The following is a 16616-nucleotide window of genomic DNA, read 5'->3' as shown; positions in this document are numbered from 1 at the left end:
ACCACCCAAAGTCCAATTTCCTTCAGCTACCATATATTTGATCCCCTTTACCCACTTCACCCTCCCCTATCCCCCTATATTTGATCTCCTTTACCCCATATACCTCCCCGCTCCTCCCCCACTCCCTACCCTCTGGTAACCACTAGTCCATTGTCCATGTCCCTGAGTCTCTGTTTGTCCGATATAGGTATTTTTAAATTCTCTTCCCCGTAAGAATCTGTGTTTTTCCCACAAGACTCCACAAAACACACACACACACACACACACACACACACACATAAAGGAGGGGCTCCACCTTAGTGAAACAAAATAAGAAGTATTCACAATGCAAACTAAGAAGCATCCCTTGAGGAAAGAAGATGTTAGCCAAGGATTTTATATCCAGCAAACTTGATTTTCAAGTAGAAAGGACACAAACTGTTACCAACATGTAAGAATGCAAAAAATGTTGTTCCCATGAGCCCTTAATTAGAAATTATTGAAGAATGAGCTTCAGATAAGCAAAGATGATATAACTTCACCAAAGGAGAGCTAAAAGGACACTCTACTTCCTATAGTCTTGCCAAAGAAATAAAACCTGAGTCAAATCAAGCCTCTGTATCCAGCTGCCAATTCGCAGGAAATCCAGAGGACAAAAGAACTGCCCCATGGAAATGCAATTAGCAAGGTCCAGGTTATGGAAACTCTACAGGTCAAATTCCTAGGTTCTGCAGCAGATGCACTGTAAGGGAAGAAAACAAATGGAAGAGGAACCTGTAGATTAAAAGAGAATTAAAAGACATAACAATATTTAATGGGCAAGACTGAAAGATTCAGTTAGGAATTCAGAAGATATAAACTTAGAAAGATAATTTAAAGATAGCTAATTTCATTAAAATATTCTAATTTTTCTCAATTTCCTACATTATCTCTTAATCTAATTTATAAAAGTATGCTTTAATCAGCCCTCAAATCGTAAACTATGTGTTTTATACTTAACTTTGAAGTACATTGCAGCAGGGATTTTGAAGTAAGACCAAAGTTTAAGTGCTAGCTAGCTCTTCCATCTCTGCCTGTGTGACTCTGGGCAAGTTACTTATGTCAGATGAGAGTGGAGGTGGTTCTTATAATCTCTTCTGAAAAGAATAATAAATTATAACCTATCTCTTGGGGCTGTTGTAGGAATGCATGAAATACCATGTGTACAATTCCTGGTATTGTGGTTGGCATATAATAGACATTCAATAAATGAAAGCTACTATTACATTGGTTTCAATGGGTCTGGGACGGGGCCCAAGAATTCTGTACTTTTAAAAGCCTCCCAAATAATTCTAATGGTTATTCTAATTTGGGAAACACAGACCCTGAAAAAATCCTTCTGGATGTGAATAAATATCCAGCTTCAAGGATGATTATCAGTACATTTCTTAGAATTGTGGAAAAACTGGAAAACATCTAGGAGAATGGCAAAATAAACTAATGTCTATCCATGTGCTAAAATATTGAGTGGCTATTAAAATAAAAATCAAATAGCTAACAGTGCTAACTATGTGTCAGGCGCTGTTCTAAATGCCTCATATATATTAGTAGTCCTATGAGGTATGTTCTATTATTATCCATATTTCGCAGATGAGGAAACTAAAAATGTACATGACAATACAAATAAATTGTGAATCTGAAACATTTCTGAACTATCAATAATAAAAAAAATTATAATAAAAATTTTGCCTTGTTATAGGAAAGACCGAATTAGCTTTCTCACAGAAAATATTTCAAAATCATCATCTGAAGTGATCAAATCTTTTGCAGCCAAAAATTGTAGGAAAAAAAGTATTACAAAAATATGTTAGTTATTTTTCTGGACTGTGTGTGTGAAAGAGGAGTGATATTTGTCAGCTGTTCTGAATTTGTAATTTATTTTTCTCATTATAAATAAATATTCACTTTCAAACGCAGTTTTGTGTTATTTTCTTATTGAGCCCTCCCCCCCACAGATAGTATAAACTTCTGGCATCACAAAACCTGGATTCCCACCTCTCTGCATACCATGTATGCATAATGAGAGCCCCTGATGAAGAGAAAGGGACAAATGTAATAGAGGAAAAATATTTAAAGAGATAATAAAAGAAAACTTTCCTCAAATAAAACTTTAATCTTCATAAAAAGCTGTTCAAAAACCACCAAGATGAATGCACCCCACCAAGTGATGAAAGACAGAGATGCCCTCAAACTGGCTGAATGGCACTATGTAACTATAGTCAGTTTTGGGGTATCTTTCTATTTTCCCTTAGTGGAAATAGGAGGATGATCTAATAGGGGAGAGACTGCTTGGAAACTTTCAAAGGTTTTATGTTTGCTTTTAATTCCATAATGTGGTAAAGAATACTATTCAAATGACAATAATAATTTTTAATTAATTTCAATTAAAAAACCGGGAGGTGGGGATCATTTTATAAATTACATAAATGTCTAACCAATGTACTGTATACTTGAAACTAAAAATAAAATTAAAAAAATAAACAGAAAGGCAACTTAGAGTTTCCTTATCAATCCTTTCTTCTTATTTCTTAGAGTCTGATATTTCTTGTTCGAGACTGGAGTTTCCCATATGAATTTTCATATGGATCTGATGGTGGCTCCAAATTCTTGGAAAAACGCCTCAAGGTTTGTTAGATATTTAGGTACATGAAATTTCACCAGTATTAATCGAGAATTATTTTTGTTGAATGATTTGCCGAATAGATACTCAGTATCCACAATCTCTTTTGATCCTCATAGTATCTGTATGAACAAACTAAGATAGATATTTAATAAAATACTTTTAGAATTATAATTTTCAAATATCAATTATTATGATACAGATAAAGAGTTCTTTTGTAGCTATCTATAAAACAATGATGTATTCCCCAAAACAAACTTAATTTGAAGAATTGTTCAAGACAAACAATGCAATATCTGGATTCGTGTTTTAATAGAGGTTTAAAAGTTAATTTAACTGAAATACCTAATTTTGAAAGCCTCAAAGCCAATCTTAGAACATTTTTTTACTACACAGAAAGTGAAATTAGAAGACTTTCCATTTTCTGTCTCATGACAGTTCAATATTGAATGAATCGTTTACATTATCAAAAAATAACTACCGAGAAATCTGGGAAAAAAAGTGAAAAAAGTTCCTTTATAGTCAGGATCTCTGAACTTACTTTTTAAGGTTTATAGTTACTTCTAGGGTAGTTTGTACTATTAACTGTCAAATAGATGTGAAAAAAAGGGGCAATTTAGCTTATAAATAAACACCCAACCATTAGGTGCCTTTCTAGAATTTAAATGTATACCTACTAGGTAACAAGAAGCTGTCTTGAGTTATCTACTGAAAAGAAGGTAGAAATACCTTATGATCTGTTCATGTCTCCTGTGAGTACTATAAATTAAAATTGGAATTTTTAGGAACTAGCTAGAGTAAAACCCCACTAATTTGTATTAAAAAAATGGGAAGGTGTAACTGAGATAGCATAAGAATAGAAATTTGTTCATTGTAATAATAATGTCATATGTATGCTATAGTGAGATAGGGCTGTGTGGCAGATTCACTCAAGACTTTATTCTTTCTTTAGTATCAGCCCTGTCATGTCTATTTTATCATTGTGGAACCAGACTGACATAGCAAATATAAGTTGCCACAGAATTCTTTGGAGTTAAATTTATGTTGAAAGAAATTTAAACTTCAGAATGATTTACTACTGCAGGTCTCAGGGAACCAGCATGAAGAACTACAGAATGTTCGAAAACACATCCATTCCTGTTTCACCAAAATTTCCTGTTTTCTGCTACCTCATCCTGGCTTAAAAGTAGCTACCAACCCAAACTTTGATGGAAAACTGAAAGGTTTGTCTGTCTTTTAGTGAACATGTTTACATCACTTTAGTCTGTTTATAAAAATGTCATTTTATCCACTGGGCTTATGACTTCTGTTTTAGTTCATCAACTGATGTGAGGCTGATGATTAGAAATTGTCAGGAAAATTGGGAATCCTGGGCTGATGCTAAAGTGCTTCCTTGGTGAACTGTGGGATTCTACGGGTGCCGAGTATGTACAGATCCTGTGTTCACCTGGGAGGCAGTAACCCTCCCTCACAGAGGTTCCTGCTCATCTGTGTGCATTGAGAAAAGCTCCTTAACGTCTTCCTGTTTAATTTTTCTTATTTCAATTAAGGGGAAAATAGATGCCTATGTATTTGGGATGTCGTATTAAGTTATAGACTTAGAGATTGAAATATTGCACAGTGCTGAATACTGCTACAAAAGAATTTAATTATAAATTATTAAAAACCTCACTAAAAATGAAATTCCCTTCTGGACGAGGACCAGTTTTTTAAAAACCAAAGCATTAGAGTATTTGTTTTTCAATAGTACATATACTAAGAGTATGTAATTCTCTCTTAAACAGAGGCATGTCTAATGATTTAAGATTCCAAAGAACTCAACTTGTTAAAAAAAAAGAAGAAGAAGAAGAGAGTGGAGGGTAGGGGTCTGGGGAAACAGAAGTTAATCTTCCCTAGTGGATAATCACCGGGTCTTTAGATATTTGCTTTGTAGTTATACAAGGTAGTATAAAGACATTTCTGACTTTTTTTTTTTACTTGTTAGCCTAGTATTGAGTACACCACTTAGTTCAAACATTTGGTTAATTTACTGTAGCCTTTCTGCATTGTGCCAGGGGTGATGAGACATAAACTTTTCAGCACAATTGTTCTCAAAGGTCTTTAAAGTTACATTTTAAAAAAAGGACAACATAACTTGGATCCAGTTTTATGGAATTGGTTTGAAAAGCAAAGCTAATTTTTCCTCTATATCCACACATTTATTCTCAGATACCTTATATTTAACTATGGCAGTTAGTATCATAGATTGAATTTCAAATTTCTCAATCATCAGCATTGTTTTTATACATTTATAGATTATCTTACTCTTATACAATAGACAAATAAAAGTGGGCTATTAATACATGGATTCCAGGATCGTATCACTTACAAATTCCAACCTATTGGTGAGCACACAGACATCTTGATACTGTGCAGTTACCTAATGGCTTCAATGTGTTTTGAGTAAATTACATAAAAAGAAGACTCTCACAAGGCCTCTCTGTCTTCTTTGGAGTTGGGAGAGCCATAAAGAAGCAAAGGAGGGGCAGACTTTCAACAACAGCCCTTTATTAGGACAAAAAAGTATTCTGGTGTCTATGGTCATGCCATCCTGAACAAGTCTGTTCCTGTCTGATCTTGGAAGCTAAGCAAGGTCAGCCCTGGTTAGTACTTAGATGGGAGACCACCTACAGAGACTAGGTGCTGTAGGCATAAAAAAATAAGTACTCTTGCTTCTTCCATTCCTGTAGTATACAGCTACAGTTATTAAGTTAACTGATACTTTTTGGAATGAAAGATCTCAGAAAGAGAGTGTAAGACAAATCATGCAGATAGAGAATTACACTTTTTAACAAATTTGTTCCCCATCAGATTTTACTTACATCTAAACATATATTGACCTACACATTTGGTTTATAGTTACCCATAAGTTATGAGTTTACCAGAGTGGCTAACCTGAGAGAAAGAGCAATGAAAGGCAGCTTCAGTTTCCCATCAAAAGTTCCATTTTGATGAGGCTTTTTGTAGGACTGTTGCAGAATCCCTCCATGTGTGGAAATGTTCTGCATTGTCTCAGTTTCTCTGTGGGCAGTTTTGATAGTCTGTTGTCTACATTGTTTTTTCCATACCATCCTGAAGCTTATAATTTGGTGTGATTTCTGTCTAGGATGTCTTGTCTACTGGCCATGCTGTTCTCCAGAGGGCTGGCATCTGAGTGCTTGCCTCTGGGGAAGAAATGTCTCTAAATAAAAAATTGTGCAAAAATTGTTTTTTGATAATAGTTTCTCATACACTTTTTACATACTTATAGAAATAACTTTCAAGTTCTTATCAATAGTAATGATCATTATAATTACTATTTTTCCATGACTCCTCCCATTATTGAACTTATCTTACTATTTCCAGTGTTATTTAAAACTTACAATACTATGATCATATTTAATTGGTATTAATTTAATTGCTTTCCACATAGGAAATCAAAAGAATCAGAAGTACTGAATCACATCCATTCATGCTACATTCAGCTAGTTCTTACCAAGTGCTTACTGAATACCTCCCCTAGCATAGCAAATCCAATCTTTAAATTTATAAGGAGTTACCTTTTTCATGAGGTTGCTCAGTGTGATAGTGCCCCAAGTAGAACAACCAAGTAACCACACCATAAATTGTGGAGCTACATCCTTACCAGCTCCAGTTAAGACTTGAAAAAGCATAACCAAGCACCATCGCAAGGTGACTATTTTTAAAGAGCTGTTGCTAGTGATTTATCAGAGTCAAGTAATCCCAAGAAAGCATCTTCCTTGTTTAATTTACAGAGCAGCACTATACCAGTACATCCGCCCTGTGGAGTTCTTTTAAAGCATGTATCATGTTCTTGATTTTTTTGACAGATAACCACTTTGGCCTAGCCCTTGAATTCCTGGCAAGGTTTTACTCTTGTAGAAAGAAATGATGAAAACAAGACATTATCTTGAATGATCAACCACCCACACATATTAATCGGACACTTGTAGTGGGCCAGAACTGATTAGTACACTTCGACAAATTGATCTGAATGGTCTACAGATGTTCTGGGTCATGTATTTACTGTGTTCAACTAATACTGTTAGCAAGAGCTCACCATTTGTGTATGTTATGAATATATTGTTCATATTTTCTGAATCTAAAATTGGAATGCCTGGCATTGGTCTCTGAGAAGAAAGTTAGACCATGGCTAATGCCATCTTCAGGACACATTTTTAACCAAATATGCAGGTTACTTTAATAATTACCACAATTACTGTTACATTAGATATTAAAGTGTATCTTGTTCCATTCCAATTTTATACTTCCATAATTCCATTTCCATCTCCTATACAAGTAGACATAAACATTGGATGCTGAAATTTCAAAGCTGTACAAAACATGAAGCAAAATAAGTCTGATAGATGTCTAACATCATGCTAATGCATGTCATAAAAGTAGCAAGCAAGAGAAGAGAAACATGAATTCTTATGTAAACTAGTATTTCAGTGTATATTGAGACTATAAAAACAAGCAGGGAAAGTGCAAACACAATCATAAGATTTGCATCCTTATTCTTAAGACCTCAGAAATCACCAATCCCAAAGCCTGAAAACTCAAGTGACTCTGCTGAAATTCAGATTTTTAAAAATTATAGGCAGTTACTGCATTTACTTAGCTATCAAGTCTCTGGACATATCTTACTTTTTACATGTATTATGTGTATTTTTTGGTTTGTTTTGAAATACTGATTTAAGGAATTATCAATGTGTATATTTTAAACATATACACATTGATATATTTTCTGTGTTACTTTGATAAATCTATAATACTATAAAATAGTATTATTTTCTGTGTTACTTTGATAAATCTGTAATACTATAACATAGGTTATATGTAATCACTTGTAACAAACATAATAGGTAAATAATTGAGACATCCTCTGATATGCTCACTGTTAGGCCTCCATGCCTTTTCTTGCCATGCTATTTTGTGTTGCTGAGTTTCACCACTAGGGGTAGCATCATCATCATCACTATCTTTTTGAACTCGTGTTCTAGTTACCACACTTATACCGAGTTCTATATACTTTTCACAAAGTGAGCACACCAACACAGAACAATTTGGGGATACATTATCTGAATACATCTTTTCGGCCAGGAAATATCTGGCTTTTTCCCAATTTATGAGCCTATGTATATGAAACCACAAACAAGACTTACATCAGAATACATGAAATGGTTATGTGAATGGGGTGTAGATTATTCGTCTAACATTTAATATCAAGAAAGTGGTTTTAGTCTACGGCCATGCTACCCTGAACAAGCCCAATCCCGTCTGATCTTGGAAGTTAAGCAGAGTCAGGCCTGGTTAGTACTTAGATGGGAGACCACCTAGGAAGACCAGCTGCTATAGGCTCAAAAAACAAACAAACAAACAAATAAATAAATAAGGGATCGTAAGCTGACAAGGTTGGTCCTTGCAATCTGTGAGGTCAACCAAGGATTGCCTCACCTTAAAAAAAAAGAAAAAAAAATGCTGTTTTATATATAGAAGATAACTGTGTAATTGAAGTGGAGATTAGAAAGACTAGCAGTAGAAGTTTGGGCAATGAGGATCATTCACCCTGGGAAAAGTGGGTTTCAGGAGTTTAGTTGATGGGAAAGTGAATAATGGCTTTATCACGGAGGAAGAAATGGAGGAAATCAAAGGATGTTTTATTGTACGGCATGGAAGACTGGATAGGATTTTTAAAATAATGATGAATTTGCTTTCACTTGTAGAAATAGATGATGAATTCATCAAAAACTTGAAAATACTCATTCCTTGGCTACTTAGTCCTGAGAGCCTAGATATTAAAGAGATCAATGGGAACAAAATCACCTGCCGAGGTCTGGTGGAGTACTTCAAGGTATCACTCTCATTTCTAGTGCATTTGTGAGTACTTAGATTTGACATGCTTTGGAAGGCAGTTACTACAACAAAAATTATAGACTCCATAATACGGGGACGAAGGTATGAGGACTCTATAAAAATAAAAAAATTACTAGATTCCCAAGAAAAACTTACTTTCTGAAATTATTTTTTGGGAAAACTCCTTGAGGTAACTTGACTCTTCCCTTTTATCTTGTGGGAAATATATTTCGATGTATCTAAAAGTTGAAAGAGTCTATTTTTTGGAGGGGGTGGGTGTTTCCCAGGGTCCATACCACATAGTCCTCAGTCATGACCTATACTGAATTATACCTTCATTATGAAGATTTCCAAAGGGCTATACATTGCCTTCCTACTGCAGAAAATACTTCCACATTTTCCGCCTTCTACACCAAGAGCCAGTTTGAAGTGGAATTACTTTAAATTTGCATTTACCTGTTTTCCTCAGGTAGCACTGAATAAAACATTTTTCTTTTTTTTAAAACTAATCCACATATATAGTGGAGAATTTCAGTTATCTAATTTGTGTATTGATGCTCCAAGGACTAAAATATCAATTTTTAAAATATTCAAAATGCAGTCATATACCTCCCGTAAGATTACTTACCTTCATCACTCTCAGCAATAAATGACATATTATTTATCTAAAATTTCTTACTGTGCATAACGCTGTGGAAAAGCTTACAATTTAGTAGGAGATTTGGGACCCTTACACAGATCTGTTCCATAAAGCTTATGAAATCAGCAGGTACAAATTTCTGTGAGTAACTGAAAAAGAAAGGTTACTCCTAGCAGAGGGATCTGAGAAAGTTTTAAAGGAGGTGGAAGTGAGATAGCCTTTAAGAAGAGTAGTATTGGCAAGTGGAAATGTATGAAAAGGGCTTTTCAGGAAAAGGGAGCAAGAACTAAGGAGGAATTAAAGTATGAGAAAAAGTAGATAGTTCCTGAAACTGCCAAGACCTTATATTTTTGAACTGTCAAGACCTTAGATCTTAAAATACAGTTTAACAGAATTAGAGAAATAGTGAATGGAATTACTTGAACATGAGTCTTTTTCTTTTTTTCTTTTTAGGCTTATATAAAGATCTATCAAGGTGAAGAATTACCACATCCCAAATCCATGTTACAGGTATTTATTAATCAGGAAGCATGACATTTTAAAACTTATTAAAACTAAGCTTTCCTTAGCTTTATGCTATGCTAAGCAAAAGATCTGCTCCAATCTGGCTGTCTGAAATTAGCCATATAAAAATAGTGGACAGAATGATTTACTAGATTGTCTAATAACTGCCCATTTGTGTGTTCAGCTAAACATTTTCACATACACATATACCAGCCTCACTTGTGCTGAGATACACTTATATTATTGTTTAGAAAACAGACTCATACTATGATTTAGATTCACACATGTAACAAGTAGAAAAGCAAGCCCAGGTTTTAAACAAAAGGTCTCTCCAAATAAACACTTACAAAGGAGAAACTAGCTTTTTCCTCAATTATTTAAACATTTCTTTAAATTCTTTAATACTCCCTTCTTGTTATCAGTGATACATTGTTCTATCAGTAGCAGTCCCTAAACCTGACATATTCTATCTCTCTCCCTCCCTCTCTCTCTCTCCCCATCTCTCTCTCTCTCTCTCTCTCTCTCCCCATATCTAGATCTCTCTCTCAGATAGATAGATGGATGGATGGATGGATGGATGGATGGATGGATGGATGGATGGATGGATGGACGGACGGACGGACAGACATAAAATTTCACATGTGTTTGGATTTATAGATTCCCCCCCACACATTTGATAAGAGGCTTAAAAATATTTTTAAGAGGAAAAATCTTCCAAATGAAAATTCATTTTAGAACTATGGTTTATTGAGTAAATTTCTATGTATTATACATTTTGAAATTTTAGTTCTACTAAGTTTTAAAAATGTAGTGGAAATATTTCAACATTTCCAAATTATTTGATGACTGAGTTCTCGCACATTTCTTATGCATGATGCTCAAAAATGAGAAATGCCTGTGGAACTTTAATAAACATGAATTCCATTTTACATCATATTTTGTACTTTATCCAAAGGCCACAGCAGAAGCTAATAACTTAGCGGCCGTGGCAACTGCCAAGGATACATACAACAAAAAAATGGAAGAGGTAAGAAATAATATTTTAAATGATGTTTTAAATAAAATCAGTATTTCTTCCATGAACTCATTCTTTTTTCTTCTAAGTTATATAGTATACATATGCAAAGAGGTGGCTTTGACTTCTTTCTCGGCCTGTGTATATCATATTTATATTTCTTGTCTTCCTAAAATATTTCAAAAACAACACTATGTATGCACAACTTTAAATATTTTAAATGTTATCTCTAATAGACACATTTTTTATTTATTTTTGCCAGATCTTCCCACCAGTTTAAGATCTATTGGCTAAAATAACATAAGCTGCCTCTCCACTACACCTCCCTACATTCCACAATTCCAATATTTCTATCTTAAATTTAAAAACGTTAGGAAAAACAAATTAAATCTCAAAGGCCAATTTAATTAGGATGCATCTCATAATTATTATATATATCTACTAATGTGTGATAGGACCTTTTTTCCCCCCTGAAAATGTTATAAAATAAAAATTACATTCAAAATTGATGGACCATTAGAATCAAGGGAAATATAGTATATGAAATGATGTTTATGACATAACTAAAAGGTAGTTAGAATAAGAGTATAAGAGTATCCTTTATGTAGTTAAATAACCGAAGTGAATGATATAAGTAACTGAGAATTCCCTTGTAACTTCTGAAAAAAAAATGAAAATGTGGTCCAGGAACATTTAGTTTCCATTTAGTCTTTTGAAGAAAATACTGAATGGGCTCCATTGAAACAAAAATCAGTGAAACTGCCAAAGAAAATGTTTTTAACAATTTTACTTTGGAGCTTTATAGCATTGCTTATTGTTTTAAACGTCATTGGTCAAACTTACTTCAGTGCAGTTAGAAAAAATTTCATAGGTGGACTAGCTTTCTTGATTTGGATTCATTCTGTGAATGAACTCAGTTTGCAGTTCACTTTGTGTCATGCCTTTTCGCCTTGAGGAACTTGAATTGTTGGGGTATTCTTTCTCATGTCAAAAAGAAAATAAAAATTAAGAATGACTTTATATAAGTCAACTGTAAAGTACCAGTCCCATTTATGTCATGCCTGATAAATTGATAAATATGAACTATGGAAAGATGTGGGTTGATAAAAGATATATGCAGGTTCCTTTTGATTATCAATGTATGCTAACAAATTTAGCTAAGTGAAAAATTTTGATACAGTTCCTAATTTTCCTTTGCACTGCATAAATAATACTTCTCCATCTGATACAGATTTGTGGTGGTGACAAACCATTTCTGGCCCCTAATGACCTTCAAACCAAACATCTGGAGCTTAAGGAAGAATCTGTGAAGCTATTCCGAGGGGTGAAGAAGATGGGTGGGGAGGAATTTAGCCGGCGTTACCTGCAGCAGTTGGAGAGTGAAATAGATGAACTTTACATCCAGTATATCAAGCACAACGATAGCAAAAATATCTTCCATGCAGCTCGTACTCCAGCCACACTGTTTGTGGTCATCTTTATCACATATGTGATTGCTGGTGTGACAGGATTCATTGGTTTGGACATCATAGCTAGCCTATGTAATATGATAATGGGACTGACCCTTATCACCCTGTGCACCTGGGCATATATCCGGTACTCCGGAGAATATCGAGAGCTGGGAGCTGTAATAGACCAGGTGGCTGCAGCCTTGTGGGACCAGGTAGGAACACTTTTAATTCTCTCCAACTAAATTCAGCACACATTTGAATGCCATCTATGTACCAGACACTATGTAGATGTTTAGAAATATACAAATGAACATATTTGGGGCCCAGTTTTCAAGAACTTCAGAATCCGTCAAGATGGCCAGATACAACTAACTGTAAAACAGTACATGAAGTCCTGCACAACTCTTTTCCAGTTAACATTTCAATATTTTTCAAAATACATGGATTAGGCAGTGTTTTTACTTTTTCTTATCCTAAAAGTTAAAGCCGTTAAGTGTAAGAAACAACGGTTTTTATTTAGCTGATTGTAACTCGATTATATGTTAACCTGACTTAATACTTATCATCTGACTAGCATTGGTTTGGGGTAGCATATACAAACTGGTATCATAAGTCGTTGTATCATTGTCTCTTTTAGTATAAACTCCTAAAAGCAGTATCTGATTGCTTCAGATTATCTCTATTTGAACTAGACATTTACATCAGGCCATGAGTCCAGGTCAGTTTCTAGATCAGCTGCACATGAGTCAGCTGTACTTTATGGTCCAATTAACCATAACCTAGGGAGTCAGGGTCACCATGGTCCACTGTTCAAATAATTGATTATGGACAGGGGAGACAAGTAGAAACACACCTAGACCGATAATTACCTATGTCATTCTGGAAGTGTCTTCAGTTACCTTATGAAAATTTAGGGGAATTTCGTGAAGTTAAAGTTGAGATTCTTCACAAAATTTTGGAGTTAAGACTTTTGAACATTATGGTCTGAGGTATCAAATAATAGCTACAAATCTCTTTAAAACATAATTGTAATGGTAAATCGATTTACCATGTGCCTTTGAAAAATCTAGTTGAGATAAACTAATGGTAGCACTATAGGAAACAAATGAATTAAAAATTGGATCCTTTGAGCTACTGTCTCAAATAGCCCCTCAACCTCAAAAGATTTAAGGAGGGTTACTTGAGGTAAATCCCAAAGCTCTCCTAGAATATGATGCTGAAACCTATAAGGGATATATAGTTGGGCTCTTCAAAAGGTTCATATAAAATATGTAATCTAAACAGAAAAAATATCTATAGGAGTACTGGTTCTTAAATGCGCACAAATTAATATTGTAAACAAAGCTGAATATCATAATGCCATTACTGAAGCAGGATATATACATTTCTTTTCTCTCTTTTAAATTGCCTTTGCCACAGGGAAGTACAAATGAGGTAAGTTAAATTTTTTAAATTAAGAATTCTATTTATAAACATTATATTCTTATTTTATAAACATTATATTTATAAACATTCATAAACATTATATTCTTATTTATAAACATTATATCCTTATTTTATAAGCCGACCAGCCAATAAAGGTTGTATAAATGTAGATTAGAAAATCTTTAGTGACTATTGTGCCTGTCCTCTTCTAGCATTTACGATTTTAATTGTGAATTTTTAATGATTTTAAAATATTTTATTCCAGACATCATGTGATTTGATCTGAATATGAAACACAAGAACTGAATATCATGAATATTTTATCTATTGTTTCCTAAATGTGTAGAAAAATTCAAAATTCTTAAGCTCTAACATTGTGCATTTTGCTCTACTGAAGAGTGAAACAAGTAGTTATAAACCTTGTGAAAACATAACTACTGGAGAGTATTTAAATGACATTAAAACCTTTCAAAGTTGTTTTTAACTTGGGCTTTTGAGTAACAGTTACCTTTACACTTAGGGGATCCAGTCCAGTATGCAGTGTAACTTTCTGGGCATGCTTCAGACATGACCTGTAAATTGGTATTCGTTTCTCTTACCATTCTATCACTTTCCACATGTGCGGATCTCTGTATCTGAGGAAACAATCTGAGCTTCCAGGAAGGAAGCATTTGTTACATAAGAAAAATTATCTCTGGAGGTAATTTAGGCCATTGTCCTCAGGAAGCAGAACTGATCTTGAAGAACATAATTTTTTCTTCAGTGTCTGCTGTTACATGTAACTGGATTATGTCTTCTAATAGAATACTATGATACATTTAATATTTACAAGTTAATAAGGAATTGCTTTATGTAAAATTCAGTAAAACAAATTCACTAAAGTAAAAACAAATTTCAACTTTGCAAATCAAACATTAGAAAATATCGAAGATTTTAAAAGAACAGTGTTAAACTGAATGTTAGAATCAGAATATAAATAGAACTAAGATAATACCATGTTACACCAATATGCATTCATAGAAATGGTGGTACCAAACTTAAGAAAATCAAGAGAGCCATATGGACTCAAAAAGATGAAAATTTATGGTATTTCCTGAGAATCAATTACTATTTAAAGAATATCCAGCTTTTAAAAATATTGAGACTTTTTACAGACTCCAGAATTACCTAAGTTGGTCTTAACTAAGTGTTCATTTTGTGAACGTCAGAGAAGGGAATGAATCTTAGACATTAGCTAAGGGAGGAAAAAAGAACATGAAAATATTTATGAACACTAATACAAAGCAGTATGTAAAAATTTCTATGATTCAGACACAAAGAACGAGGGAGTTTTAATGAGGAAAGGCTTTCTGAGGTAATGTTTCTGAATAAGGTTTTGCAAGATATGAACTAATTAATGGAAATAAGGTAAGAGAACATTTAAGTGAGGGATCCCCAGTGTGGCAGGGTGACGGGACAACATATGTACTCATTTGCATGACCATATCAGGAAATAATGGAGAATAAAAGTGGTCTCATTCTGAAAAACCTATGAAGACCTGATAACAAGTAGTCTAACTATGTATAATAAAGTAGCTATTGGTGTCAAAAGTTACGAGCTCCTGTAATTCCTTTAAAACTGGTAATATTCACAATATGTGTTCTCAACACAGTCCTGGAGCTTAGTGGTTAGGAAGCTCTGCTCCAAGAGGTGTGCAAGGTAAAAGGAAATGTAGTCTGAGAATAAAATGTCTACCACAAAGATCAATCCACAAAAGTAGTAATACACACTGGAAAGTTGAAAATATTTTTGAGTTCTAAGATGTCAGTTCTTCATTTATATGCTATATAATGATATAGATTCCAAATTTAGCATGCTAAATTTTATATCATACTATAAACTAATTATACTAAAAGGAAAAATTTTACACGTGTTTAGTAAAATGTTTCATAATCTGGATTCTTGCATTTCTAGGCTTTATACAAGCTTTACAGTGCAGCAGCAACCCACAGACATCTGTATCATCAAGCTTTTCCTGCACCAAAGTCAGAATCTACTGAACAATCAGAAAAGAAGAAAATTTAATCCAGATTTTAAAAAATACAGGTGCATGACCGTCAGTTAAATATTGTTTTATGTCTCCATGCAAACATTCAAAGTGCTTCCATCAGAACAGAGTAAAATACCAAACACTTCTGAAGACTGCTAAAGGGTTTAGTTCTTTTACTTCGGTGTTTAAGATGTATGTGTATGCATGGTTATATCATTTTGTTAACATGTACAGTTTCCTGACTTTGTCCTTCAAATATGCTGTTATAATTTAAAGTATTTGTCTATTTATGATGACAGTACATGTGTTCTGCTTGAATTTACTAAATTCTACTACTGGGTTATAATTAAACCATGTAGTAATATTACTCCATGTTGGATATGCTCATTTAATTTCTACAGAAGAATTTTAAAATTATTTCACAGTTGTTTGTTAAAGTATAGCATCATAACTCAACAGGCTTGATTCAATCTATATCATCTCACATATACCATGAGCTCTTATTTTTAAAGATAGTCAAGAGTTTTTCAGTTGCTTTATCAAAAACTATATATTGCTTCTTTTATATTATGATTTAATATAGAATATAAACCTCAATCAAAAATGCACAAAAAAATCACTTTGTATATGTATTTGAGTTTCATCGCATTGTATATTTTCTCATTTGGTACACAAAGAAATGTATCATTCATAGGTTTATTCTTTTAACATGTAAACTATTAAAAGTTTACTCTGGTTCCTATGATTAAAGACAAATGCTTACTGAATTTGTAACTGTTTGGGAGATATTGATATATAAGTGATAAAGGTTATTTTTTTTTTTAATTCAAAATGCATTTTCTTTAATGCCCACCCCCATTACAAATTTTGGTTTCCATTTTAAAAAATGTATGTTAATCCTTTCTAGGTACCTTCCAGTCATCTTAAACCAGTGAATCTATATTGTATTTCTAATTACTAAAATCTCAAGTGGAATTTCACTGAGCATACCTTTAAGAGAAAAAAAAGTGTGGTAATG

At 33.6% G+C, this 16616-nt stretch overlaps 1 protein-coding gene and 1 pseudogene across 6 annotated transcripts in view; both read left to right on the top strand.

Annotated features, from left to right (window-relative positions):
- ATL1 (atlastin GTPase 1) overlaps positions 1–16372 on the top strand; it is a 43051-nt gene extending 26679 nt beyond the window's left edge. For 3 of the 6 annotated variants that reach the window (XM_025038867.1, XM_015595797.2, XM_025038870.1), the window contains exons 7-14: positions 2551–2643; positions 3723–3861; positions 8404–8531; positions 9627–9683; positions 10633–10704; positions 11924–12355; positions 13563–13577; positions 15523–16372. In XM_025038867.1, the coding sequence (XP_024894635.1) occupies positions 2551–2643; positions 3723–3861; positions 8404–8531; positions 9627–9683; positions 10633–10704; positions 11924–12355; positions 13563–13577; positions 15523–15633 (1047 nt within the window). In that variant the 3' untranslated portion in view covers positions 15634–16372. The remainder of the gene's footprint in view (positions 1–2550; positions 2644–3722; positions 3862–8403; positions 8532–9626; positions 9684–10632; positions 10705–11923; positions 12356–13562; positions 13578–15522) is intronic. The other 3 variants (XM_015595793.2, XM_025038869.1, XM_025038868.1) reach the window with 3 other exon arrangements.
- Positions 7920–8038, top strand: LOC112469661 (annotated as a pseudogene).
- Positions 16373–16616: the final 244 nt, after the last annotated feature.

This window comes from Pteropus alecto, unplaced genomic scaffold (genome assembly GCF_000325575.1).
Source record: "Pteropus alecto unplaced genomic scaffold, ASM32557v1 scaffold86, whole genome shotgun sequence".
NCBI lineage: Eukaryota > Metazoa > Chordata > Mammalia > Chiroptera > Pteropodidae > Pteropus > Pteropus alecto.
The sequence above is the reverse complement of the archived record's forward strand: the minus strand, read 5'-3'. Positions and strand labels throughout refer to the sequence as shown.